The 26,973-nt window shown below is 38.7% G+C and overlaps 1 protein-coding gene across 2 annotated transcripts in view; it reads right to left on the bottom strand.

Moving 5' to 3' along the window:
* The window catches only part of GLRA2 (glycine receptor alpha 2), a 175,567-nt gene that overhangs the window by 84,756 nt on the left and 63,838 nt on the right, over positions 1 to 26,973 (bottom strand). For both annotated transcript variants that reach the window (XM_045874888.3, XM_045874893.3), the window contains exons 5-7: positions 22,251 to 22,333; positions 19,157 to 19,294; positions 17,252 to 17,466 (exon numbers count right to left, since the gene is read on the bottom strand). In XM_045874888.3, the coding sequence (XP_045730844.1) occupies positions 17,252 to 17,466; positions 19,157 to 19,294; positions 22,251 to 22,333 (436 nt within the window). The remainder of the gene's footprint in view (positions 1 to 17,251; positions 17,467 to 19,156; positions 19,295 to 22,250; positions 22,334 to 26,973) is intronic.

Raw genomic sequence — 26,973 nt, 5'->3', positions numbered from 1 at the left:
TCTCTCCATAGACTCCTTTTGGCTGTGACAGCTTCTCAGACTTCTCTTGTTTTTGATGACCTTGACAGTTTGGGGGAGTACTTGTTAGGCATTTTGTAGAATGCCCCTCAACTGGGCACTGTCTGTTGTTTTTCTCATGATTAGACCAGGGTTATGGGTTTTGGGGAAGAAGACTACAGAGGTAAATTTCCCTTCTCATCACATTGGATCAAGGTCACATGCTATCAACATCACCTGTCACTGTTGAAGTTGATTTTGATCATCTGGCTGAGGTCGGGTTTGTCAGGTTTCTCTACTGTAAAGTTATTTTTTTTTTCTCCTTTCCATGCTGTCCTCTTTGGAAGAAAGTCGTTACATACACCCTACACTTAAGAAGTGGGGAATTAGGCTCAATCTCCTTTAGGGTAGAATATCTACATAAATTCTTTGGAATCCTTCTGCATGGGAGATTTATTTACTGTTCCCCAAACATTTTTATTCATTTATTTATATCAGTATGTACTCATGGATATTTACTTTATAATATAGGTTATAATCCAGTACCACTTTATTTCCTCTAAATTGTTCCAGCTTTGGCCACTGGGAACTCATTCATTCGGCTCCTGTGTCCTTTAGACATACCCCTAATGGTTCTCTGTGCGTGTGTCCCAATTTCAGTATGGCCAAGGAATCCCAGGAGTAGTGATTCTACCTGGACACAAAGGGGAGTATCTCTTTGCTCTCAATACAAACCACAGTACATTTGATCTCCATGACTTGGGGTTGGGAGACATAAACTCAAAACTCCTCCTTAGGAGTTGTTTCCAGTAGAGGTAACACGAGACACACATCTCACATGACCTAATTAACTTTACATGAAGAACAAATTAACACTTCTCTGGGGGCCTTCAAAGACCGTGACTGAATATGCATGAAAGAAATGCAAGAAATTGTCTTGCATTCTCATATTTTGACGTGTACATTATATCCTTATGATACAACCCATTTTCTTGTGAATAGTGACACAGATTTTGACCCTAATACTTCTCTTGTTTGCTTCTTTACTAACAAGAGAACGTTCCTACTCATAAGCTACCACTTACCACATAGTCTCATGACACACAGGTGTTTTATGAACTGATCCTGCTGATGGATGGTGTCACCATTGGCTTTCAGTCCCATGTGTGTAGTCAGAGTCCAGTTTTGCTATCTTCATTTTCTCAGTGGACACAATAAAGCTGATTTATAATTCTGCACTTATTTACTCTCTTTGCTATTCAGAAGGTTCATTTAAATGCTAACTGCTGGGTGTTTTTCTTTGAAGAACTGCTCAAAAACTGGGTCTCTGTGAAGCACTATGCATTTTACAAAATTATTTCTATGGAGGTATTAGCAATTGCAGGAGGATTTGAGAATCTTTCCTGTCTTCTCAGGTTAAACTTGCCATAGGCAATTTTGCCTGCTGATGCATGATTAACAGAACACATAAGATTTTTACCCATTTCCTAAGCTTTATTATTCATTTTAATACTACACTGACTTGATTTTAACCCATTTAAATTATTTATTCCAAATTTCATGGAAAAATGTATTCAAACATAAAGATTAATTCACTTAATTAACCTTTTGATTAAAAAATAAAACCCCAGTACTTATCTATATGGATTTTCCCCCTTGAAATAGACTGGAGAATTGCAACTTATAAGCTGTATTTCAAGTGGCTACTAATTACGGTCAAATCTACATGGAAGAGGAATTAAAGGAATTAACCTATGCATGCTTGCATGATTTCTTCCCAAAACCCTTGTTGAAAAATAAAGGTGCTGCTGTTGTAACGAGTGAACATTTCTACCCCCTGTGAGTCAGCTAGTCTTTAAACTGTTTGTGCGGGGCCTCAGAGTCTAGTTACTAAACCCAAATGGTTTGGGCTGAAGTGGATGCTTTCATTTATTAACCCCACAAATTTCTTTCCTCTGCTGTTGTGTCTCATCTCTGGCTAGAAACAGTGGAGATTCAAAGATGAACAATATATAATCATTGCCCTAAAGGTGAAGATTGTTTAGCAGAGGAATAAAGAGAAGTGCAAAAATAACCATAATATAAGGCAGAATGAGATAAAGGACCAAGGAGAGGAGCTTAACCAGTCTACAGGAGGAAGAAATTTCTCTTGGGGGCTGGGGAGGGCGCCCAAAGACCTTACATTTCCTTATTTTTCTACCTCACTCCTGAGTATAATCAACATTCTGGCTAAATAGGATGACTTCTCCCCCCAAATCATCAGTGCTTACTCATCTCTGGTATTTATTTCAGGTCTTCTGTCATTTCTGCTTATTGTAATCCTATCTAATCTTAATACATGAAGTCAAATATTGCTGCCTCCATTAAATCATTCACTGTTTTTACAAACCTGATATTAAGATATGTATCTCCCTTCTGTGACATCCCGTAGCACTTGCTTTTGGTGATCTTTGTATCTCTGCTTCTTCCTATCAGGTCAGGGGTTTTTTATTGGAATATAGCCACACTCATTTGTTTATGTATGGTCTGTGACTGTCTTCATGCCATAGCTCTAGAGTTTAGTTGCGACAGAGACCTTATGGCCCACAATACCTAAATTCCTTACTATCTGGCCCTTTGCAGAGAGTATTTGCTGATTCTTGTACTAGATCATAAATTCCTCAAGGGCGGGGACTATCTTACCATCTCTTTGACCTACTTAATGCCTAACATAGTAGGTGTACCTTGAATATTTATTGAATCAAATCAAACCTAAATGAAGTAAATAACTATGTGATTTAGTGACTGCATCCACGGGGGGCAAGCAGGGACGATCAAGAGATATTGACTTGTGAAGAGGAGTTGCTGAATGGGAGGTTAAGGTTCCCTCTTCCCAAAGCAGTCCAGAGTGTGTTATAAAACAAGAGTCAAGAGTTATCAGTCAACTATAAGCCTAAATATGTTGGAATATATCACTTTGAAGCAAATCTTTTTGATGAAACATTTTGTAGAGCAAAACCAATTTTCCCATTAGGATATTAATATTCATGCCCATACATCCCAATTATTAATTTCTTTATAAAACATTTGTTCTTGGTCTTAGAGTTCATAGACCATGTATTAATAAATGCAGTCTTCATTGATTAGAACAACTGCACTCTTAGCATTAGCTGGTTCTGATAATTATTTCAATTATCTAAATTGTCACATTCAATTTATTTACATCCCATGTCAAATTTTAAAAATAAATCATGGATTCAAAACCATCACAATGAGTTCCACTTAAGGCCAAGAGGGAATAAGAGGGACCAGATTTACCTCCATCCTGAATCACTAAAAAATCTGGAGAAAACATGAAAAAATTGGATTTCAAGGCACTGGACATTAGGCAAAAAGGATAGTGATCCTTAAAAGATGGAAAACAGATGCAGTCAGTCCAGCTATTGCTGCAGTGTACTGTTTTGAGAGAGCTTTCAGGTCATGATGCAGAGAGGATGAACCAACTCCCAAAATTGAAGAGATGAAGCTGAGGGTCTGGTAGTCCACAGAGTCTAGAGTTCACAGGGTAGAGTACCAGTTTCCATAGTGTAGTGGTTATCACGTTCGCCTCACACAGGGTAGAGTACCAGAATGGAGAGAATTGCCAAGGGAGACAGACAGTGAGTTCCAGAGGTCTGAAGAAGGTTCCTCCAGAACAGTCAGCAAAGTACTCCCTTGAGGAAAGTAACTAAGGCCAGGGAAAGAATAGCCATAAAGAACTAGAGGAGGGGCGCCTGGGTGGCTCAGTCGTTAAGCGTCTGCCTTCGGCTCAGGTCATGATCCCAGGGTCCTGGGATCGAGCCCCGCATCGGGCTCCCTGCTCCACGGGAAGCCTGCTTCTCCCTCTCCCACTCCCCCTGCTTGTGTTCCCTCTTTCACTGTGTCTCTCTCTGTCAAATAAATAAATAAAACCTTTAAAAAAAAAAAAAAAGAACTAGAGGAAAGGGGATCTGGTGTTCTCACAGGGCTGAGGATAGCGCTTGTTCCCACAACCAGATTAGAAAACCTGATCATTCATGGGGCATTGCAGTATTATCAGCTAATTACATACTCAATATGTGTCACTCCAGTGGGATGTGGGGTCTCCAAAGGCTGGGTGCATGTATATCCTGCTTACTTCTATATGCCCAGTGCCAAGCATAGTGGCTGGCTCTAGAAGAAGTTCATTACACCCAAGATGCCATACTGGAAGATGCGCCGTTATTTTACACACCACTGAGAAAGAAAAACATCTCTAATTAAACTCTGATTTGCCTTCAGTTTTAACCTGCAACCCAAACTCAGAGCTGTGAAAACAGGAAAAAGTACATCTTAGAATATAGGCTATACTATGAACATTAAATAAAACTGAATGAGAAGACTAGTCCTATAATGTATTTCCATATCTGCAGACCATACTTTCTGTGGAGTCCCACAAAAAGAGAAACCCATGCATATGGTTTGGAACCAACAAGTTTATGGGTAAAGGGAAATGGTCTTCTCTATGAGCCAATTACAAAACGTTCATTCCCTTTTTTAGGGATCTTTTCATTAGGATTACGTAAGGCAAGAAACACTATTAGGTACCAATTTGTTTAATATCTTGGACCTTCAAATTCTCTCCAAGGACAGAAAGCTGTTAATTTCCCTTTTCATAAGAAAGGATTGTTTAGCAAGTGAGCAGGGAACAGCAGTGTGAAACAAGATAAAGGGTGAGACTGTTCCAGGGAGAAGTCAGAACTGGATGGAAAATTCATTATGATCCCTCAACACTGTGTTTCATAATTTAAGAATATGGAAGGGATCTCTAGGTTACCGAATCCTTTGAGCCTCATCAGTCAACCCTCAAGCATATAAATTGCAACAGTTGTAAAGGATATCCATTTTAAAGGCTGAAGGGACATTAGTGACTATAAAATGAAGAGAGTAGCATAGTAAGAAAGGAATAGAGTAGGGTCCAATTAAGTTTGAATTCTGGCTTTGGCACTTATTAGTTGTACAACCTTGAGTTTCAATCTATTTATCCCGAAAATGGGACCAATAATATCTAGCTCATAGGACTGTGGAGAGGGTTAAATAATATATGAATGAAAAGCACTTTGTAGCAAATTTGGAACCTAGAGTCAATAAATATCAGCCTTTGTTATTTTTGTTCTGAAAAAGGAAGAGGAGGAAACAGTATTCTCTATTGTTTCTTCATTATTTGTGCAATCTGGTTTTTTTTAAAACCTCTGTATTAAAATATTTAAAAGTACCAGATCAAAAAGAAAATCAAAAAAAAAAAAAAGAAAGAAAGAAAGAAAGAAAGAAAGAAAGAAAGAAAGAAAGAAAGAAAAAAGAATGGCTTTGTGCCGAAACGTCCCCAAATTAAGCTCATTTGGGGAACCTGTCTTTTTTTTGCTCTACCAAACAACTTTTATTCCTCTTTTTAGAAACAAAATGTGCCATTTATATTGGAAACAAAAAGTACCAGGATCACAGCTATACAGTTCAGTAAATCACCACAAAATGCACATGCCCACATAACCACCCAGGTCAAGAAATAGGACATTCCTTGACCCCTGAAGCTCAATCCCTCATGGTCCCTCCCAGTCACTAATCCCTCTCTACTTCCCAAATCCCACCATAACTCTAGTTCAAACACCCTAGATTAATTCTGCCTGCGAACGTTTTCTCTGTGCTTGTTAACTTTTCTTCAACATTAGGTTTGACAGAGATTCATCTCTGTTGTTAAGTGTGCCTGCAGTTGTTACATTTTTGTACCTAGTATTTCATTGTATGAATAGGCCACAATTTATTTAACTGTTTTGTTGTCGATGATCACCCAATCTGCTTTTGTTCAACCTTTTAGTTGGCATTAAATGATAGATCATGGCCTATGCCCGGTGGGGCTCTTAACATAATCATACCTGTGAGTTGATGAAAATGATGGTTAAAATGGCTACAGCTGACCGAAGCAATAAACAGCAACTGAGTTCAGTCAGAGAGTCTGCTGAGGAGGACTGCATAACGGAAGCCTCAGGAACCATTATAAGTCCTTTCATAATATGAAAGAGGGCAATCAGGCAAGCATTGTCTCTCCATCCAAATGATGAACAAAGTTGCCAACTGCATTCAGTACCCAGTGAATACAGTATGCATAGCCACAGACAGGGATTTCAGAGCCTGGAAAATAACTCCTCTCACAGTCAAAACTTCCACCTGTAATTAGCATGGTATGGACAGCGTGATGGAACTTAAAATTCTTAGTTCTTCCTTCAGGAGGATTTGAACTGACCAGGGGTTTGAATCTTAGTTCTTTGCTTGCTAGAAAAATACCTTGACAAATTACTTAACCTCTTTATGTTTCCGTTTCCCTACCTGTTACCTGATGATGCAAAATCGTGCTTATGTCATCTGTTTGCAGTGATATGACCTCTGTAAAAGGGTTTAGCATAGGGCCAGGCACGTGGAAGGAACTTCGCAACTGTTAACTATGAAAGATGGTGTGGCACCATGATTAGTAATTAGGCTTAAACAACAGATTTCACTCTGTATGAATGTGAGCAAGTTACTTCATTCCTCTGTGCATTGGTACCATCATCTCCAAAGTGAGGATAATAATAGTGTCTAGTTCTGAGTGTTGTTGTGAAGTTCAAGTGAATATATATATTCTGGTACATGATAAACACTGAAAACATTTCCCCAGACAACACCAAAATTCAGAGCTGCGGTTCTCAGCCCTGGCTACACATTAACATTTGGTTTAAATTCTGATGCCTGGACCCTACTGCCACATAATTTGATTTCATTTGTCTGTGGTGAAATCTGAGAAAGCTTGAAAATTTCCTCAGCTGATTCTAACGTCAGCAAAGTCTGAGACCCTCTGCTTTGGTGACACTTTCTTTTCAGGCCCATTAAGCTCTGGCAGTAATTCTTATTACTGTGATCACCGAACATCAGAAACTGTTGAACATGGTCTTCTTACAGTACTTCAGCAGTAACTACTGAGGACTGCTTCTGTGTAAGTCACACAGGTTATGCAGAGTTGAATGATCTAAAGTAGGGCAAGGACACATGGGCTGTAATCACTGAGCCAGGAGTCCAAAATGCAATGCAATGATTGATATAAAGCACGAAGTACTGTGGAGGCAAGGAAAACAAGCCATTTACATTTTATGGAGCTCCATGAGGGCTTCACGTAAGAAATGGCATCCACTGCAAGCAGATCTTTTTTTTTTTAAGATTTTATTTATTTGAGAGAGAGAGCACAAGCGGGTGGAGGGGCAGAGGGAGAGGGAGAAGCAGACTCCCCACTGAGCAGGGAGCCTGACGCCGATGCTGGGCTCCATCCCAGGACCCTAGGATAATAACCTGAGCAGAAGGCAGATGCTTAACCCACTGAGCCACCCAGATGCCCCCACTTCAAGCAGGTCTTAAAAAATGAGAAGTGAATTCACCTTCATGTCATCAGTTTTCATATCCCTAATAGGATTGCTGAGGCTCTTTTAACAACACAAAAGTTTAAGATTTTATAAGATCAATTCATGTGTAGTTTGAAAATATTTCACTACTCCAGTTTCATTAAAGCACAATTTTGGAAAGCAAATGGAGTTGTCTCCCCCCACTCCTGTTATTGGGAGGGATGGAAAATGATGTGCTTTGGGTATATACAGTTGGCTTCAGGTTGGAGCTCATGACCTCTCAAGTCCTAGATGCAGTCCAAAGCAATCCTTAAGTTTAAATGCAGAAATAGCCTTTGATGACGTATTAAAATCAGAGGAAAACAAAAATCCACTTGGTTTTTGTTACATAAATAAAGGGGAGTATTTTCTGGTGTCTGGGCCCCTAAGAAAGAGTATAGCACAGCACCCGTGGCCCAGAGTGGGGCTGTCGAGAGCTTGGATGAGGAGAGTACTGGGTGCCTTCACCAGGACTCAGAGGCTACACTTGCATCCAAACAAACTGGAGCAGCAAGAAGGGGAAATGGACACTTGCATTGGCACACTGAGAAACTTCCAAATTAGTTGTGACAGTGCTGAGGAAGCAAAACTTAGATAAATATAGCCTGTCTGCATGTTCTCTCATCATCTAAACCATTGTTGTTGTATTATTATTTCTTTGGCTAGATTGCTCTAAGAGAAACAGCTATCAAAAGCTGTACATAACACTATTTGATATAGTCAGTCAGAGAAGTGAAACTTTAAAATAATGTAATTATGTTACAGTAACATAACATAGGCAGTCAGGATTCTCTGTGGTAATGAATAGCCAGCCAGTTAAGGAAAGATGGGCCCCTGGCTATGTGGGCTCCTTTTATTTGTTCGGTATCCTTGAGAAAATTTAGATGGAATTTTCACAATGAATAGACTTTAGAGATGTATATATTCATTCATTCATTCTATCAACAAACATTTACTGAGCATATACTATAGTCTAGATGTTGTTTTAGGGAGCAAACTAGATAAAGATCTTTGCCTCCTTGGAGTTCATAGTCAAGCTAAGGGAAACAGGCAATATACAGGAAACATAATCTATAACAGAGTTTTATACAAGTCATAGGGTTGCTATAAGGTAATAAAGTATATTGAGAAAACAAAAAAAATGAAAAGTTGGGTCAGGGTATTGATGAGGGCATGGGTAAGGTGATAAAGGCCAGAACAGGCTTTACTGAGGAGGCAGGATTTGAATAAAGACCTGGAAAAGGTGGAAAAGTTTATCATGTAAATATCTGGGGGCAGAGCATTCCAGGCAGAGAGAACAGTCATTGCAAAGGCCCCGGGGATGACAGCATGTGCCTGGCATATTCAGGAAACTGCAAGAAGGCCAGTGTGCCTAGAGCAGTGAGCAAGGAAGTGGTGGTTAGCTGGCTGTCATCTTGGTAACTGAGATAACTGGGCCACGTGTCTCTCATCATTCAGAAGGCTAGCCCGGCCTTATTCACATGGTAGTGTGTACAGGATCCCAAGAGTAGCAGAAGAAACCTAGCTACAATATGCAAACATTTTTGAAGTCTCTGCTTATGTTACAATTGCCATTGTCCAACATGCCAAGGCAAGTCACACAGTCAAGTTGACAATGTGGGAGGAGCCTGTTACCCAAAGGTTATGGATACAGAGAGGAGAATCATTACAGCCATTTTTTGTAAAAAAAAAAAAAAAATCTACCCCACTGTCCTTACTTTACTAAATTATGATCTAGTTTATGTATATGGCAATCTTCTTAAGAAGTTCTGTTTCTTTATGTAGTACATGTTCCATAATAGTTGATTTTTCCCTCACTGAGTGGCATTTATAAGAACCAGAGACATTTAGGCTGTATGACCTAGATACAGTTACCCATTTTAGTGAAATGGAAAGAGAGAGTTAAAAATAATCCTGTTTTTAACTTTTTAAGAAACCTCAAAAAGTTAAAAATAGAACTACCCTATGATACAGTAATCACGCTACTGGGTATTTACCCAAAAAATACAAAAACACTAATTCAAAGGGATACATGCACCCCTATGTTTATTGAAGAATTATTTACAATAGCCAATCATGGAAGTAGAAGTAGCCCAAGAGTCCATTGATAGATGAATGGATAAAGAAGATGTGGTATGTATGTGTGTATGTGTGTACGTGTGTGTGTGTGTATCAGAATATTATTCTGCCATAAAAAAAGAGTGAAATCTGGCCATTTGCAATGACATGGATGGAGCTAGACAATATAATGCTAAGTGAAAATAAGTCAGAGAAAGACAAATACCATATGATCTCACTCATGTGGAATTTAAGAAACAAAACAAGTGAGCAAAGGGAAAAAAGAGACAAAGCAAGAAACAGGACTCTTAATTATAAGAGAACAAACTGATGGTTACCAGAGGGGAGGTGGATGGGGGGCTGGGTGAAATAGGTGATGGGGATGAAGGAGGGCACTTGTGATGGACAATGGATGATGCATGGAAGTGCTGAATCACTATATTGTATGCTGGAAACTAATATAACACTGTATGTTAACTATACTGGAATTAAAATTTAAAAAATAATAATCCTGACCCTTAAAATGCTATCCCAAAAAGGTTTATGAACCTCATCAAGACTTGAGCAGAAGCACAGCCTGGGTAGCTTCTCCCACTGTCAGCTTTCCAACAACATTCTTTTTTTTTTTTTTTAAAGATTTTATTTATTTATCTGAGAGAGAATGGGAGACAGAAAGCATGAGAGGGGGAGGATCAGAGGGAGAAGCAGACTCCCCGCCGAGCAGGGAGCCCGATGTGGGACTCGATCCCGGGACTCCAGGATCATGACCTGAGCCAAAGGCAGTTGCTTAACCAACTGAGCCACCCAGGTGCCCCTTTCCAACAACATTCTTGAACTAAAGTGCCATTGGTGCTCCAGCTCTGTCTCAAGAGAATTCGTGCACTTCATCTCTTTGCATATTTTTGTCAGACACTCACTATATCAACAACTCTTTAATTTGCTGTGTCTCAGGAAATGCTGGAAGGGAAAGTTTATGTAGTCTCCCATATATGCAGACATCTGGCTAAAGCAAGCAGGCCTGCAGATCAATTTGCCAAAGCTTGGCTTTCTTCCTTTTCAACCTTTTATCTGAGGACTAAGTAAAATCCTGATTTTATAAGACAAAATTAGCCATAGCCATCTTCTTCCAGAAATACCCATCTGACCTAGGAGATTCATTCCAATTTGCTGGGGATGTACTTGATTCAAGGAGCAATCATCTTTATTTTCTTAGAGTTAAAACAGACATCCAGACAAATTCTTATTTCAAAACTTCTGTAGGTATCAGCCTTGCTGCTTTCATAGTTTCTCTTACTGCAGTCTCTAGCTAGAAACATTCTCGTGGGGAATAAAGCAAGACCAAACATGGTAAGATTATGGCCTCTTTTGTTTAAAATTTCAAGCTGTCATGGGTTTGGCAGCTGCTTGAAATGGTCCAGCTGGTCTTAGTTGACCAGATGGCTGAAAAGTAAGGGGAAATTTCCTTATATAGGATATAGGGCATCTTGGTTAATAATGGCCAAAGACAATACCTCTGGATCCTTGCTTTGAGGAGATGGTTAAGGATCTGTCAGAGTCACCTGCACACCACATCATCCCAACTGTCCCCTACCAACACTGGCTCTCACCTCTACAGTCTCTGGGCTGCACCTACAAATGAGGACTCAAGACACATTTAGGAGTGGCTGCAAATCATTCAGCAATAATAGCAAACACAAGTAAAGGAAAATTAATGGTTTAACTCTGGCCACACTCAAAGCCTGCCTGATGTCTCACAGTCTTCTATTCAATTCATCCTGATATTTTCCTGTGGGTTGAAAAGACAACAATACACCCAGCCTTTAGTCTACCACTAGGAGTTTTGTGCTCCAAATAGAACATTACCAGCAGAACAGCTTCTTGGGGGTTGGCAGAGATGTATATTTAAAAAAACAATTTTACAGCTTCAAATGGGAAGGCACCTATGGAACAGATACCATGCTGGTATTTCATTTTCCTGTATTTAGGGAAGAGATTGAACTTTTGAAAACCAAATCAAACCAAACCAAACAAAAACCACAAAAACTCTGGTTGGCAGGAAAGCAGGAAATTAACTTGGAATCAATAAACACTACTTGAAATGTGCTTAAGATTTGTGAAGCATGTTGGAAACCTGCCCAGAGTGCCTTCTAGAAAAATCTTATTTTATGGGTGTAGCCCAAATATGAGTAGGAAGTCCTCATTGCCTGGAATGACTTTTGCCACCTTCTACATTACCTATTTTATTTTCTTCATAGATTCAGCTCAGGCTCCCTCCTTCAGGCCATTTTCCTAACACTACTTCTCTCCCTCCTTCTCTGGCTCTCTTCCTCCAGCCCTTTTCCTCCCCCTCCATTTCTCCCTACTTCATTTAATAGGTTAGGCATGCTTCTGGATGTCCTTATATTCCACATTGTTTAATGGTCACCATTCCAGGTATCTGCCTCTAGCATACTAGATGACAAATCCGTGAGGGCAGGGACTATGTTTTATTTATCTCTGATTTCTCTAGCCCCTAGAACAATGAGTGGCACAGAGAAAACATTCAATAAATGTTAGTTGAATAAATGAATGGATGAATGAATCACCAATTAAATTACACCTGGCATGCCACTTAACCATAAATCTTTTTAACACTGTATATTCATTTACTAACCCAATCTTCACTGAGCATCTACTATGATCCAGGTGTTGTGCTAAGTAGTGATATGTAAACATAGATGACATCAATGGAGTCCTTGCCTCATAGGGATAAAGCTCTAAAATTAAGTATTTTATTCGTAAGTGTAATAGTATGGGAATGGGATATTCTTGTCTCAGAATGTCAGCTAAAACCTCACTCTGAAGGGAGACTCTACACATATGCATGAAGGATACAGGACTTGTTAGAACAAAGCAAATGCTATCTAGAGACAATTGTACTCCATAGCCTGTACCATTACAGAAGACTAGACATTTGAAAAGAATTAATTGAAGTAATGGGATTCGTGGATATTGAGAGTGCTGTGGCCTTTTCCCTATTCTCCTAAAGATGGGGAGAAGATGGTTTACCCCCACCCTGGTAAGAAAAGAGACTGGCATCTCCTGCACATGTCATGTATCTGCTGAGCTGCTGAAATTCCAAAAGGTTGCTCCTGGATGAGGGAGTAAAGGTGTTATTAGGAGAACTTGTCATGTGTCCTCAGTAGTTTGGGTTTTGTACTAAAAAATGAACACCAATACTTGTTTCTTACCTGGATAAATTCTGAAGGCAGTAGGTTAGCTAGAATACCCAAGATGGTAGGGTAAAAGCAGATGCGTTAACAGTTAAGTTGCATTTCCACTATTTAGCAAGGCAATGAACACATATTCTTGGTGGGCCAAATAAATGGTGTGGAAGATAGATGTGAATCATCTTCAAAACATGTCAACCAGGAGGGCTATCTACTTGAGTAAGGAGAGCCTGGGAGTAAGCAATTGTATGGGATATACTGCTAGGAAGTGATAGATAAGAGGAAATTATAAGACACCAGCCAGAGATTGCATTATTCATCCAGGAATGGTGTAATGTGCAGGATCCCCAGGAATTACCAAGGAACTCAAGTTCAACCATCAAGAAAGCCAGTATTTGGAGGCCTGCCATTAGAGAAGGCAAGAGTTCAAATACAATAGTGTCAGTCTTGTACAACTTTCTTCCATCCACTCTTTCACCCTCAGCCCTCAATAGTAGAGAAGCAAGCAACAGGAGTGGGGAAGAGAATTGGAAAAGCAAGGGTAAGAGCTGTGAAAAGCAAGGGTAAAAACAGACAACATGTCCACCTTGCCAGACATCTTCAAGCCAAAGGTTAGGTCTGGGCTGGGGGCAAGGGAGGGAAAGAGCATTGAATTGGTTGTGAGACTGAAGTTTTATTTCAAGCTAGCTGATTTTTAAAAAATCTGATAATGGACTGTGCTAAAGGGGCACCTGGTTGGCTCAGTCGTTAAGCGTCTGCCTTTGACTCAGGTCATAATCCCAGGGTCCTGGGATCGAGTTGCGCATCAGGCTCTCTGCTCCACGGGAAGCCTGCTTCTCCCTCTCCCACTCCCCCTGCTTGTGTTCCCTCTCTTGCCGTGTGTCTCTCTCTGTCAAATAAATTAAAAAAAAAAAGGACTGTGCTAAAGTATTTATCACCAATACTTTAGCTGTCTATTAAATTGTAAAGCACATGTTTGTTCATTCTCGGTCTAATGGCATGGCATGTAGTAACTGAGAACCTATGGAATATTTCTGAAGTGTCCTCCAGGGACAGGGAAAATAGAACCAACTGAGGATGTTTAATGGCAGTGATTAGAGAAAAACAGAGCCATTGCTTATTCAGATGCTCTAGAGCTTAACCCATTCAATAAATTGTCTACCTATGAAAAACACATACGTGGGTGTATACACACACACATGCATATAACAAACTTTGGCTCATCTCATTGGCATCATGATTATAACCAAATAATGGGCCATCCGAAGAACATGGTATCTTCTACACATAAGGCCATTTATGAATCTTCTAATATTACTTCTAATATTACTAATATTATGGACAGGGAAAAATAACAATAAAAATAACGAGAATGAATTGAGTGCCTACCATGTACAAAAACTGGGCTAAATGATTTATATAAGTAATACATCATCTCATCCTAGTTCAATTTTTAAAAGGAGTAGATAAGGTTAGTCTCATTTTAGACTTGGAGAGGTTAAGTGAAAAGAAGGCTTTAAGATTTAGATCTGGGAGGCCTGCCTGTATTTCAAAATACATATTTGTGGATATATTCTTAACTTCCCAAAGTCTACTTGAGAACTTCTGAAAAGGGAGACATAGTCCTTTAGAGAAATTCCATTCCTCTGTGGTATATGTCATATTATTATGAGATTCTTCCATATATTAGAATTCTAATATTTTCTGTAAAACATTTACGCATAGAGTGTGTGTTAAGTGTATCTTCTACATGGTTTCACAAGGGGAAACATGGTTGTTCATTAACTTCTTTATCCATTCAATGAGGACTTATTGATCATCTAGTGTAAGTCACACACTGTACTAGGTGCTGAAGTTAACATGATGAACAAGACAAAATTTTTGCCTGAATGGAAGATATTGGGCATTTTTCTACAGATTGTCCCTCATTTCCTCTAATCATCCTCAATTTCTTCTTTTTTCCATTGTAAAATAAGATTTAGAAAATATATACACATGTCTTCTAGAACACAGTGAGACACGAGCACTCGTATACAAATATATTTATAATGATCACACTTAGAAAAGCAAATAATAAAATCCTAAATATCCAGGATAGTAAGATAAATGATTGTTAATATGCCAGATAGGCTATTATGTCACTGCAAAGTATGTTCATGATAGATTTTTAATGCTATGGAAATGGCAGATAGTACATAACTGTCTTTTTAGACAGTTTTGATCCAATTGTCTGTGTGTACATGTGTGTGGGTTTGCCTACACAAATGTGCGTTGAAGAAAGGTTGGAAGAAAATATACCAAAGTCTTAACAACAGTTACTTACTGGATAGTTAATGTTAATGATATTTTCTGTATCTTCTATTTTTTCTCTAACAAGCATGTCTTATTTTGAAAGTACAAGGTGCATGCCTAGTCTGTAAAGGGCGTTGCTATAGGCTCTGGAACAACTGTACAATCAGCATAGTAGGGCATCTGCTTGGGGACTACAGTGTTTATAAATTAAAATGAGTACGTGTGTGTGTGTGTGTGTGTGTGTGTGTGTAAGTGTATGGTCAATTCTTTATTTTCCATAACTCACTTTTTATCCCATTTTCCTTTCTCACTGTAATCCATGTGAGTCACATCTCCCCACAGTCAGTTGAGAGCCAACCATGTTTAATAATAGCCCAAGAAAAACATACATAGGAAGATAAACCTACTGATGGCTAAAGGATAACCACTATGAGTTCAGAGCCAAGTATAAAATGACTTTTGAATATACTATCTTTTAGTTTATCTGAGTTCCTGATTGCCTCTACAGACAAAGATCACCGATCAGTGACCATTGATTTAGCAATAGTTTTGACCTTTGATGTAGAATCATAATAGCTAATAAGAATGAATAACAAATTTATAAAAACAAAAGCTTCCATTTTGAAATTAAATGACTACTTTTTTCATAGCAATGGGAGTTTGGAGGCTATAAATGTCTTCTTTTTTGATTATCTTCTTACAACTTGTAACCAATACTTTAGCTATCTATTAAATTGTAAACTACATGTTTTGTGCATCCTGAGGTTTAATGACATAGCATGCAGTGATGGCTAGAACTAATAACTAACAAGTCATAAGCAAATGAACCTGTTTGGGTTGGGGCACACTGTGGATTAGAATTTTTATTAGGTAAAATTGATTTATTATGTAGCTGAAAAGAAAGCTGTTAGTATTTCTGATATCTGTATTTCAATAGAAATACAACACAAGTATTTTATACTATTTGTTATTCTAGAAAATTAAGAAGTATCAGAGATGGATCTATCCCTTTCTCTATTAGCATACAAATCTAATATTTATCTTTGGAGGCATAGAAGTTGGAAAGTTTGTATGACAATTTTCCCAGCATTCAGTCCATCTCCAGTATAGCCACAGACCTCCTCCATATGTCATCTTATCTTCCAACACAGAAGTTAATGTGGAACATGATCTAACATAGCTTATGTCAAATGTAGCACAACTGAACATAAGCTCAAGCCAGCAAAGATAGGGGATTATACCTCAATTATTTGCTGGAACTAGGTTTTGGAGAGACTGCTCAACCAGTATGAGACAGTATACAGTGAATACTAAATTGAACTCACACTCCTGGAAAATTGAAGCCAGTGGCTCAATGTACTCAGTGAAAAGGAAACACACGCAGGCACACTTCTGGAGTGCTGGGACATTTCACAAACAGGACATTTATCATTGTTTGCTTAAGCAATATTTACAAATATAGAGGACCTGCCCTTACATAAAAATAAATTATACAGCCATTATGGATTATTATTTGAGGTGCTACAAAATGTCTATGTGTACCTGTTATCCATCTCATGCTTCTCTGTCCACCTGCCATGGTTGTCAGAATTTTCACCATCTTGGAAGACTCCACTGTTCTTTCTCTAGGTAACTATGTCACTTGAAAATAATTGTGTGTCAACCATTAAGGTAAATTAAGGAATGACAAAGATTTGTGTATCTACTTTGCTGCACTCTAATATTTATATTTATTTCTCATATATACTCACTGACATGGCTTTTCTGTGTAAATTTCCAGGAGCTTAATTCAAACTTATTATTGTAAATGACTTCACTGAGCACATGAATCACAATAGGCTCACCAATAAATAGTTGATAGTACAGCATAAGTTGCATCAATCTTACTCTAATTCCTGCAAGCTTCATGGCTCATGAACAACATGAGGTCAGAAGCACTCAAGGGCTTCTTAGACATAATTCCTGAGCCATGTTTCTGCCTTCACTCATTCCTCTTCTCTCTCAACCCTGATTCTCCTCTCCCCTAATTGATCTGATCAGGAAGGTCCCCCATGTCCTCAGAGCTCTAATTCTCTCAAACTCAGCTCTTCATTCTCTTATTGCATTGCACCTCCAACAGTACCACAGGATGGCAAACATTTCTGTCTTCACAGAATTTTCCAGCCCAGAAGACCTTTGACAACCCCTCCCCCCCCAGCCGCCCCCCCCCCCCCCCCCGCCTCCTGTCACTTGTTGTCAAGTGAGGAGACTTCTTACCTTTGGCAGAGATGCCCTGGAACCTGAACTCTGGGTGGTCATTGTTAAGACAGTGGTGATGCCCAGTGCAACCCTAGCAGGGGCTGCATCCATGTTTATCCAAAAGGAGACCCAGGACAAAATGACTATCAACAGACTGGGGATGTACATCTGGATCAGATAGTATCCCATCTGGCGTTCCAGGTGAAACTTAACCTCGATGCAGGTAAACTTTCCTGAAAGCAGGAAATAATGATTTAAGATCCAATTTGAATTTATCTTTCCCATTCTAGCCTCCCACTGTTCAGTTTTTAAGAGTATTACAGGTGGATTTGGAAGATTGCACAAAATGCTAACCCTACATAACCAATTCAACTCTTTTTCAACTCAACCAGTAATGGAATTAACATTTGTGAGAATGAGTGATCTTAAGAGTCACTGGACTAAGGGTGCCTGGGTGGCTCAGTTGGTTAAGCATCTGACTCTTGATCTCAGCTCAGGTCTTGATCTCAGGGTTGTGAATTCAAGCCCTGCATGAGCCTACTTAATAAAAAAAAAAAAAAAGAGTCACTGGACTGAATGATTTTTCTAAATCTGTGCTTGTAGCTTGATTATTTAGACAGAACTTCAGAATTTGCAAGACAGTCAGAAACTGACAAGTAGAAATAGTGACATTTTGTGAGGTTATAATATGTAATATATAACATACAATACATAAGCTGCAGTATGTATGTATAGCATATAATATATAATGCATAATATGTAACAGTTGAAAATAGTAAAGTTCACATGGGGCCCTCAAATTAATTGGATAATTGTGTATCTATCTTTGTGCCATCCATAATAAGAGAAAAATGTACATTTGTATATGACATGCATATAATCTAGTCATTGTAACAATTTCCTAGCTTTCTGGGTAATTGCTTGAGGACATTTAGAATATTCCTAAAATCTGTTTACAGTGTTACAATACTTATAAAAGGAGTGTATACAAAGATATTAAAACTTTTAACATACTGTTAAGAGACAAATGTTCCTGTCCCTTGCCACTTTTCTTTCCCCTTAATTGGTTTGGAGACAGAACCCCGGAAGGTAATTTGGCTTAGTCCACACAAATTATGAGAGATAGGGTTGGATTCCTCTTGGTCAGGAAAAACACTTTGGAACCAGGTTTTGGTCACTTCATAAGAAGCACTATTGACTATTGGAATAAGTGTTCATGAATGTTCTATTTAGCAAGGGATCTGGAGCAGTCACTGAATGAATTATCCTGTCTAGCTTGCCTCTCCATGATCAGCTTGTGTGGTATCAAAGACTGGGACATTTGTAGGAAAAGCCATCAACTTTACTGGGCAGGCATGATCTTCTAGGTAACAACATAGGCTCACTTGTTACTACCTCCTCATATTCTCCCCCGACCTGTGTGTCTATCAGCACTACGACAGTGCGTGGCTTTAGAACCAGGTGAATTCCCACCAGCTGGTTTTCATCCAAATTCTTATCCCCATCAAGGACTGGAGAGCACAGCAACTGTATTTCTGGGTTTACAAAGTCCTATGTGGTTATTCCTCTCTTCCACTAAGTCAGAGAGTACAAACTGATCTGAGGATCCAGTGGCAAGAGTGGATGCCAGGAACGGGCCAGAATTTATACATTTCCTGCACTATATACAAGGTCTTGTACACATTTCCTCAAACTCATTTGACAGCACGTGGTCAGCAAGGGAACAGCAAAAGAATCCCAAATCTTTTTCCTTCTCTCTCCATTTTGGAGAAATTATCTATTGTGCTCACTGACTTATTCCAGAGGGTGCAGACATCTTATCTGTAAAGGGGGTTTTGAGCCAAGGTCTATGCCTTGTAGCATCTTATCTGCACACACTGCAGATAGAGCCCACTTGGGTTTAGCAGCTGAAAGTAAACTTACCAGTGTTATAGTGCTTTGTGCAGTAGCCAAGTTCCTTCTCTTCTTTCAAAATAAACTGAGGCAGGGTCAGTCCTTCAGCAACTTGAACTGGACCATCGCTTAACCACTCAAATATCAGGTCATTCATCGTGTACCCAACTGGAGTAAACAAATCATAGTGAAAAATTTAATGCATCTTTCCAGGAAAGCTTGAAAGTCTAGCCATGTAAAGAACAAACAAGGAAACCATCTAAAGCAGACACATGCCCAATCAATTCAAGATCATTTTTAGTAAAGGAGCTACAATCATCGTGACAACTACATGTCATTGGAGCCAAAGAAATTGAAGAGCACAAGCTATTTCTGAATGATTTTTTCTGTGTAATGGGAGAATGGAATCTATAAAGTCCATTTTCTTCTGCCCTCTTAATTTACTAAATCTTTCTGAAGAACAAACAAATAAATGAACATAAAAATCCTTTGAAGGTTGTCTTTATTTTAGAAAGAGCTGTGTCTGTGACAATCCAGTAAGACAATCCAATTCATGGCACTAGTCTTAGTATTTCAAATGAAAAGCATTCTTCTATTTTTATTAAATGAGAATGAATTCATCACAGTCCTGCCTAAAACACTTCCATTGTAAACCTGGCCCCTCTTCTAGGGTATATTAGCTTTGTTTTCAGAAAGCTTATGTTAGGATCATAGGGAAAGGGAGGGAAAACTGAATGGGAAGAGATCAGAGAGGGAGACAAACCATGAGAGACTCTTGACTCTGGGAAACAAACTGAGGGTTGTGGAAAGGGAGGTGGGTGTGGGGATGGGGTAACTGGGTGATGGGCATTAAGGAGGGCATGTGATGTGATGAGCACTGGGTGTTATACACAACTAATGAATCATTGAACTCTATATCAAAAAGCAATGATGTATTATATGTTGGCTACTTATATTTAAATTAAAAAAAAAAGAAAGCTTATGTTAAGGCTCTTATGGTCAATCCTCTGTTATTTTACCAAGTGGGGGAGACGTAAACAAGCAACCTAAAAGGAAGTTGTGGAATAATGCAAATCAGGAATATTCATTTGTGCTAGTATCTTGCTAACTGGGCCCACTCATCACAATGATTAATATGAAGTAAAACAGATTCTCCATCATATAAGGTCATATTGTTCTATGAATCCTGAGCCATCCAAAGTAAGACTGTTATCAGTTTAGTAAACCAGAGTTAGCTCTTAGTTTCCAAGCTCCTGCTAACTAGGTCATTATCTGTTAAGTGCTTCTGGATCTTTTTGTACCCCAGAAATGAAGGCTGCTATTCTTTTAGGCATCTTTTCTCTCCCTTCCCTCTTTGTGATATTTGAACTCTAAAATGAGAGTGAGGAGGACAAGGGATATTATGTTAGGTCTTGGTGGGCCAATAACTTCAGCATATTTATTGAGTTTATAGATTCTTTTTTACTACAAGATAGTGACTCGCCACAGCTACCCAGAAATCAATGACAAAGTTAATTGGAATCTACTTTCCTCTTTCTTTGAGCCACCTTTTCTATTCAAAGCCAAAAAATAAAACATGGAAAGCTGGGAATTAAAAAGAGGAGACTATATAAGTATTGATGTTCCACAAAGAGAATGGCTAACTAACCCTGTCTCTTGCACTGAACGCTATATGAGTACTTGTTGGGTTTCTCCAACCAATGCAAGAAGCTCATATCCCCATATCCATGTGATCCCATATCCTTATCTGGTCAGCTTCTTACTGGCCACCACAGTAATAGTTGTTGTCAGCCATCCTGAAGCCCCAGACTGGGGCAGACAGATGAGGGAAAGAGATGGGGAAGGAGGAAGTAAGTAATACCAGGGTAAAAGAGGAAGGAATAATTCTAAGTTAGTGGTAAACACTTTGCGGCTGCTTTGGTTTCGTTACTTCTAGGGCCTGCAAGGACCAAGCATATTTACTAATTGAAGTTTTTTAAGTCTTGGGGGAGCCTCAGATGACAGCTATGCTTGCTGTTTTACAGAGAAAATAAGTATTGGGTTGAGGCAGGAGAGAATTTGGAGCAGGAGAGGAGACACAAAGAAGGAACCATTATATAAGAAAATGTTTTTCTCAACTTTCTTCTCAAAAGAAGAGGCAATAGGGAAACAAATAAATACATAAAGCCTATTGTAAATCAGAAATTCTCATTTTGTCCCTGACAACTTCTTAAAACAAAGACATTTCATTATTTTGTTTATTTCTGTAGGGAATTTCAAGGGAAATCTACAGTGATTTTAAGTGATCAGAAGGAAACCCTGTCACTGCCTCTTTTTTAATAATAGTTGATGTGTCTTTTTATCTTTATTATTTTTCTAAACCAAGAAGTTAAAAGTATTTGCTTGCCCTTGCTTCATTAAATCTCCTAACATCCCTGTAGGTCAGTATTGCTTATTATTCTCTGTACTTTACAAACAGAGAAAGTGACAGAACAAGCCAAAAAAAATGTTCATGTCTTTTGCCTAAAAATCCCATTACCTTGGAGGCATCAGCAACGTATGGTACATGTCAAAGATGTCAGTGAAATCAGGGCTAGGGCATAAAGGGGATAAAGTAGATTACATTTCTCTATTTCCTTCCCCGTGCCTTTGTGGATCCACTGCCCATTTAAGGGAATTGCCTTTTTTTCCATATCATCTCTGGCCTCCCTGTTCTTGCATCCTCCTCTGGCTAAGGTCCCTATATCTTGTCCTCAAATCAGTTATCCCTTCCTGACAAAATTCCTTTGGGGTGATGGTCTATATGAGCATAAGATAGAAAGAAATATAATTTTCTGATGAGAAAGTGATTCATTTTAGAGATTGAATGACTAATAATCTTAATTTTCCCAGGAGACATTTTCATTTCAAATAAAAGTTACTAAATCGGGTTTGTTTTTTGAGGAAGAGCAAGTTACTTGGCATTTTACTTGAAAGATTGTCTGTATATGAGACATGCACACTTGCTTATCCTTCCATTAGGGCCTTGGGATTTGGTAATAGGTAGAGAATGAGTCTTATGGGTCCTTTCTTCTTAATGACACACTAAAAGAACCAGGTCATCGGTTAAAACAAGCAGGCAGTCATTTCAACAGTGGGGACTTACAACTCTCCAGCTGCATTGTACAAGTCTGGACATCCATTGGAAAATTCTTCAAGTCCATGGGACAGGATAAGGTCAAGGTGAGTCTTAGCAAAGAAAAAAAATTAAAAACAAATTTTAGATCTACAAGGTCTGAATCTTGAGAAACAAATCAACATTTGGCATTAAGCAAAGTGACACTGATTGAAATAATGAAATCTAAGATCCACACAAGGCAATGCTTTCTATTTTTCAAGTGAACAAGTAGTCATTTGTAAATGTTAGGAACGTTATAGAATTTCGTTATAACCCCTTACTCTCTATTTCCCATCTTCCAGCCTCTAACTCCCACCTCAGTGATCTCAAGTTTATTTTAGAATCAACAAGAGTGCTGAGAAATAGTATCATATGACAACAATGGGCTCTTACACTGATGTCCAAAAGACGTAAAGTTTATACTATTTTAGAGTTATACTTTGAGACAGGTGGACTTTGCTTCAAGGACAGTAAATGATGTGATAAGCATAATTGGTTGTGACAGGCATTGTTCTCCTTCCATCAAATGGGCAAATATTTAACTCTTCATTTGCTAATCCACATGGATAGGTTCACAATATATTGTAGCACTTATTCTAGAATTTTGACAAATCTGGAGCAAGTAATGCTTGAGTTAAAAGAACATTTAAGGACGGTAGCTTATAAATAGTCTTCACCTCTCTGCACCAAAGGAAGGCTACTCCGCTCCTCCTTCCCTGTTTCCTTAACTTTTCAGAGCTCCAGGCAGCTCTGACCATGCCTTGTATCAGGATATTGACTGAGCTGCTATCTCTTTCGCCATTTCCTTGTTTATTCCTCCAGGAGATGATGCACACCTCTTCCTCTTCAATTTTTCTAGACCTCAGATATGTAAGGAAGGAAATTGAGCACCACCAGATCTAGGTTCCTTTCCCAGTATTGCCTCAAACACTCTCTGTCCCCTAAGCAAGACCTTAAACTCAATAAACATTCATCTCCTTTTCAAAAGATGGGATAGGATAAAATGATGCTTATTCCCATTTAGTTCTAACATTAGCATCCCTGTTATTCTAAGTTCGCTGCTCCCGATTTTGTTCATTTTCTCTCAGACATCTTTTATACGCGTAGAACCCTCTGATGCTTGCACGGGTACTTAAACTCCCTTCTCCTTTCTTGGCTTCATTTTATACATTCCATGCAAGCCAAGACAAAACAAAAAGTAGTAGCACACTTATGTTAAAGAAAAAAAATGTTTGGGATTTGAAGTCAGATCAGGTGAAGAATCTATGCTGACAGTCTTCAAATTTTTGTTCAAATACAAGAACGATTGGGAAAAGCAAGATACAGAACAGTGCATTATAATCTCAATTACGTAAAAATAAGTTTTCAGTCTTGGAAATAAACACAACACTATGTTAAAAGTAAGTATTTCTGTTTGGTTGGGTGATTCATATTTTGTTTTTACTCTTTATTCAGCATTATCTGTGTTGACAAGTATAATTTATTTGAAGATGTCCATCTTCACGTAATTAAACATGCCTGTCTTCAAACAATAGCTGAAAGGTAAAATTATAAAATTCTGTCTTATTCAGTAATCCTTTGCTTTATTTTATTATAATTAAAATTGTGCCATAAACATACAGTATTTCACCTTCATTGCTAAACAAATTACCTAGCTTCTGTGGGCTGTTCTGAGAACATGAATACCATGTTTCTAAAGGAAAAAAAAATAGCTCTGAGTTCTAAACAACTGACGTAAAAATAGCATTTTAGACAGGATATATAATTTTTGTCAATCATAGAGTTCATTTAGAGATAGATATAAATGGAGATATAGATATTTAGATTTTTTTCCTATCATGAAGACTTTATTTTTTGGAAAACACAATATTGTTGAGATCAATGGCATGAACTCTTTAAGGGCAGAGTAAAAGAATCAAAATGAAAATTTCTAGTAATCAAAACTTTTTAAAACCTGGCACTTTATTAAGGGGGAAAAGACCTCAGCAGGATCTATGAATAGGGGTTTTGTTATTAACACAATGAGAATCCATTTATTCTCTATTTTTTAAAATAGAAATATTTTCATAAAATAAAAAATATGTTCATCTGACAAAAACAATCAGGGGGCATGTGCATAATTTAAGTGAATCAAAACCAGAAACTGGAAATTTCATCGTGATTTTGAAAAGTTTACTTTTGAGAAGTTAGAAAATAATAATAGTGGAAATGAATACAGCTTTGAAAAACATGCAACCATTCATTTGCTATTGGAAAAAACCCAGTTTTAATATTCTTAATCATAGGCTTGCTGAATATGATTCTTTTGTGAAGTGAAACTTTCACATTTATTTAGGGAGAAGAGGTCTCACACACAATTATTTCTGCCTTTGTGGAAGATCTCACAATCCTACAGGGACCCAGAATTCTTAGGGTCAAAACTATGAACAGAATGGAAAACCCCACTGAGAGAAATTCCCAACAAGCATAAAACTCTCTAATTCTGGGGTGCCTGGGTGGCTCAGTTGGTTAAGCGACTGCCTTCGGCTCAGGTCATGATCCTGGAGTCCCGGGATCAAGTCCCGCATCGGGCTCCCTGCTCAGCAGGGAGTCTGCTTCTCCCTCTCCCACTCCCCCCTCTTGTGCTCTTTCTCTCTCTCACTCTCTCTCTCAAATAAATAAATAAAATCTTAAAAAAAAAAACCTCTCTAATTCTGTCTCAGCTGAGAACTCAGCCGGTATTTTCCTTCTTCCTCATTTGTTTTTCTAATTTCCTTTCTTGATAGGTTTTGTATTGGAACCCGATGGGCACCAATACAAGGAGAAAAGTTAACGGTTTGTAGTTCGCTACATCATGTCATTAGCTGAGCAAATGGGGAAAGATTGTAAAGACCTAATCAATCCCTTCATGGGTCACAGAGCCCATAATTTATGTCTTGTTCACCACACACCTGCAGGCCTAAAATTCAGACTTGCCCTCTACTTATTTTTCCCTTTTTCATTGGAGTATACATTAAACACAGTAAAAACATACAAATCTTAAGTTAGAGAGCATGATGATATTTTACATCTTTATCCACCTATCTAAAAAGCACCCACATCCAGATTTAGAATATATCCATCACCCCAGAACTTCCCTTGTGCTCTCTTCCCTGGAAAGAACCTTCAAAAGGAAGTACCACAGCACTACTTTTATTTTTAAGCTATTTTTTATTTTAAAAATGTGACTTCTGGGGGGGATTAGCTTGATATTATTTTGGTTATCTCTACTGAGGTGTAGAAATTGCACCAAATAAGACTGACACGACATTATACTAAAACGTGAACAATTTTTCTCTCCAAAATAGATGTTCCCCATCTATTTTGATGGGTCTTACAGAATTAAGTATTTGAATTGAAACTCAGACTTTCCGCTGGCAGGTACTGCCTACAGCATATCAGATATGCTCTTCTTCCCCATGATCTAAAATATTAAGGCCATTGCACCTGAAGGCACTGAGCTGAGGCCACCCATCTTCCATTCGTTTTTTGTTAAATAACTCATTTCCTGAAGCATTATTACTACATTCCCCCACTGTCACTGCAGTTGACATGCATGCATTCAGGGTACCCCTGCTCCTGTTTGCACAAGGTAAAGAATAAAGTTCCCTTACAGGGGCCCTGTTACTGAGAGAAAGAAGGCTGAGTACCCATTTCTATTTTAAAGGCAAAAAAAAAATAAAATAAAATGAAGCACAGGAAGTCAGTCTCCCCAAATCTCACATGCCTTCCTTATTCCTCTCCTGTTCAGTTTACCTTGCCCATAAAACCGGCTCTTGGGTTTATACCTTACTCAAAGTTTAAACGACTGATAGAAGCAGACATTGTAAACTGTTTCAGTTACCCTTACATGTATCTCTCCCCTATTACAATGCAAAATCCACAAAGCCTGGGACTCTCTTTTTTACCATCTAAAACAGTGCCTGGCAAAGAGTAGATATTCAGTAAATATTTGTGGAACAAATGAATGAATCAGCATCCTAAAGCTCTATGGGAGGATTTCAGGCTTTTGTTCTGTGGAAATGAGAAAGGACTGTGGATTTAGAAGAGAGGAACCTGTTCACCAGAGCCCAGAGGGTGTTGCCAAATTACAAGACAGGCAAGGGAAGCCAACAAAGCTTGCTTGCCCCTTCTGTAAGTTGCTAGCTGGCTCTTACTAGAAGTGAGGCAAATCAAGCTGAAGGAAATTCAGGAAGCTCAGTCCACCTGTCCTTGAGCCTTGGACAGATAGTTGGGTCCATGGCCAGGACTGTTCTCACATAGCTAGAGAGATGCAAATTAATCATTTAACTTTCCATTGTTATGGTGGGCAGAAAGCTCCCTGACTCTTTTTTTTTTTTTTTTAAGATTTTATTTATTTATTTGAGAGAGAGAATGAGAGAGAGAGCATGAGAGGGGGGAGGGTCAGAGGGAGAAGCAGACTCCCTGCTGAGCAGGGAGCTCGATGCGGGACTCGATCCGGGGACTCCAGGATCATGACCTGAGTTGAAGGCAGTCACTTAACCAACTGAGCCACCCAGGCACCCAAGCTCCCTGACTCTTGAAGCAACTACGGTTCATAAGGAACTCAGTGTTAGAATTGGGAGTTCATTCCCAGTGAAAGAGGAGGGGGGATAAAGCCATTTGAAGAAAAAATGAATTTTCAGGTAGAAATACAAATTTTAATGAGTGATCTGTTTGCCTGAAGCAAAGA

This window comes from Mirounga angustirostris, unplaced genomic scaffold (assembly GCF_029215605.1).
Source record: "Mirounga angustirostris isolate CCGP_5_RB_7025 unplaced genomic scaffold, mMirAng1.0.hap1 SCAF_11, whole genome shotgun sequence".
In the NCBI taxonomy this organism is placed as follows: domain Eukaryota; kingdom Metazoa; phylum Chordata; class Mammalia; order Carnivora; family Phocidae; genus Mirounga; species Mirounga angustirostris.
This window is presented reverse-complemented; position numbering and strand designations above follow the sequence as displayed.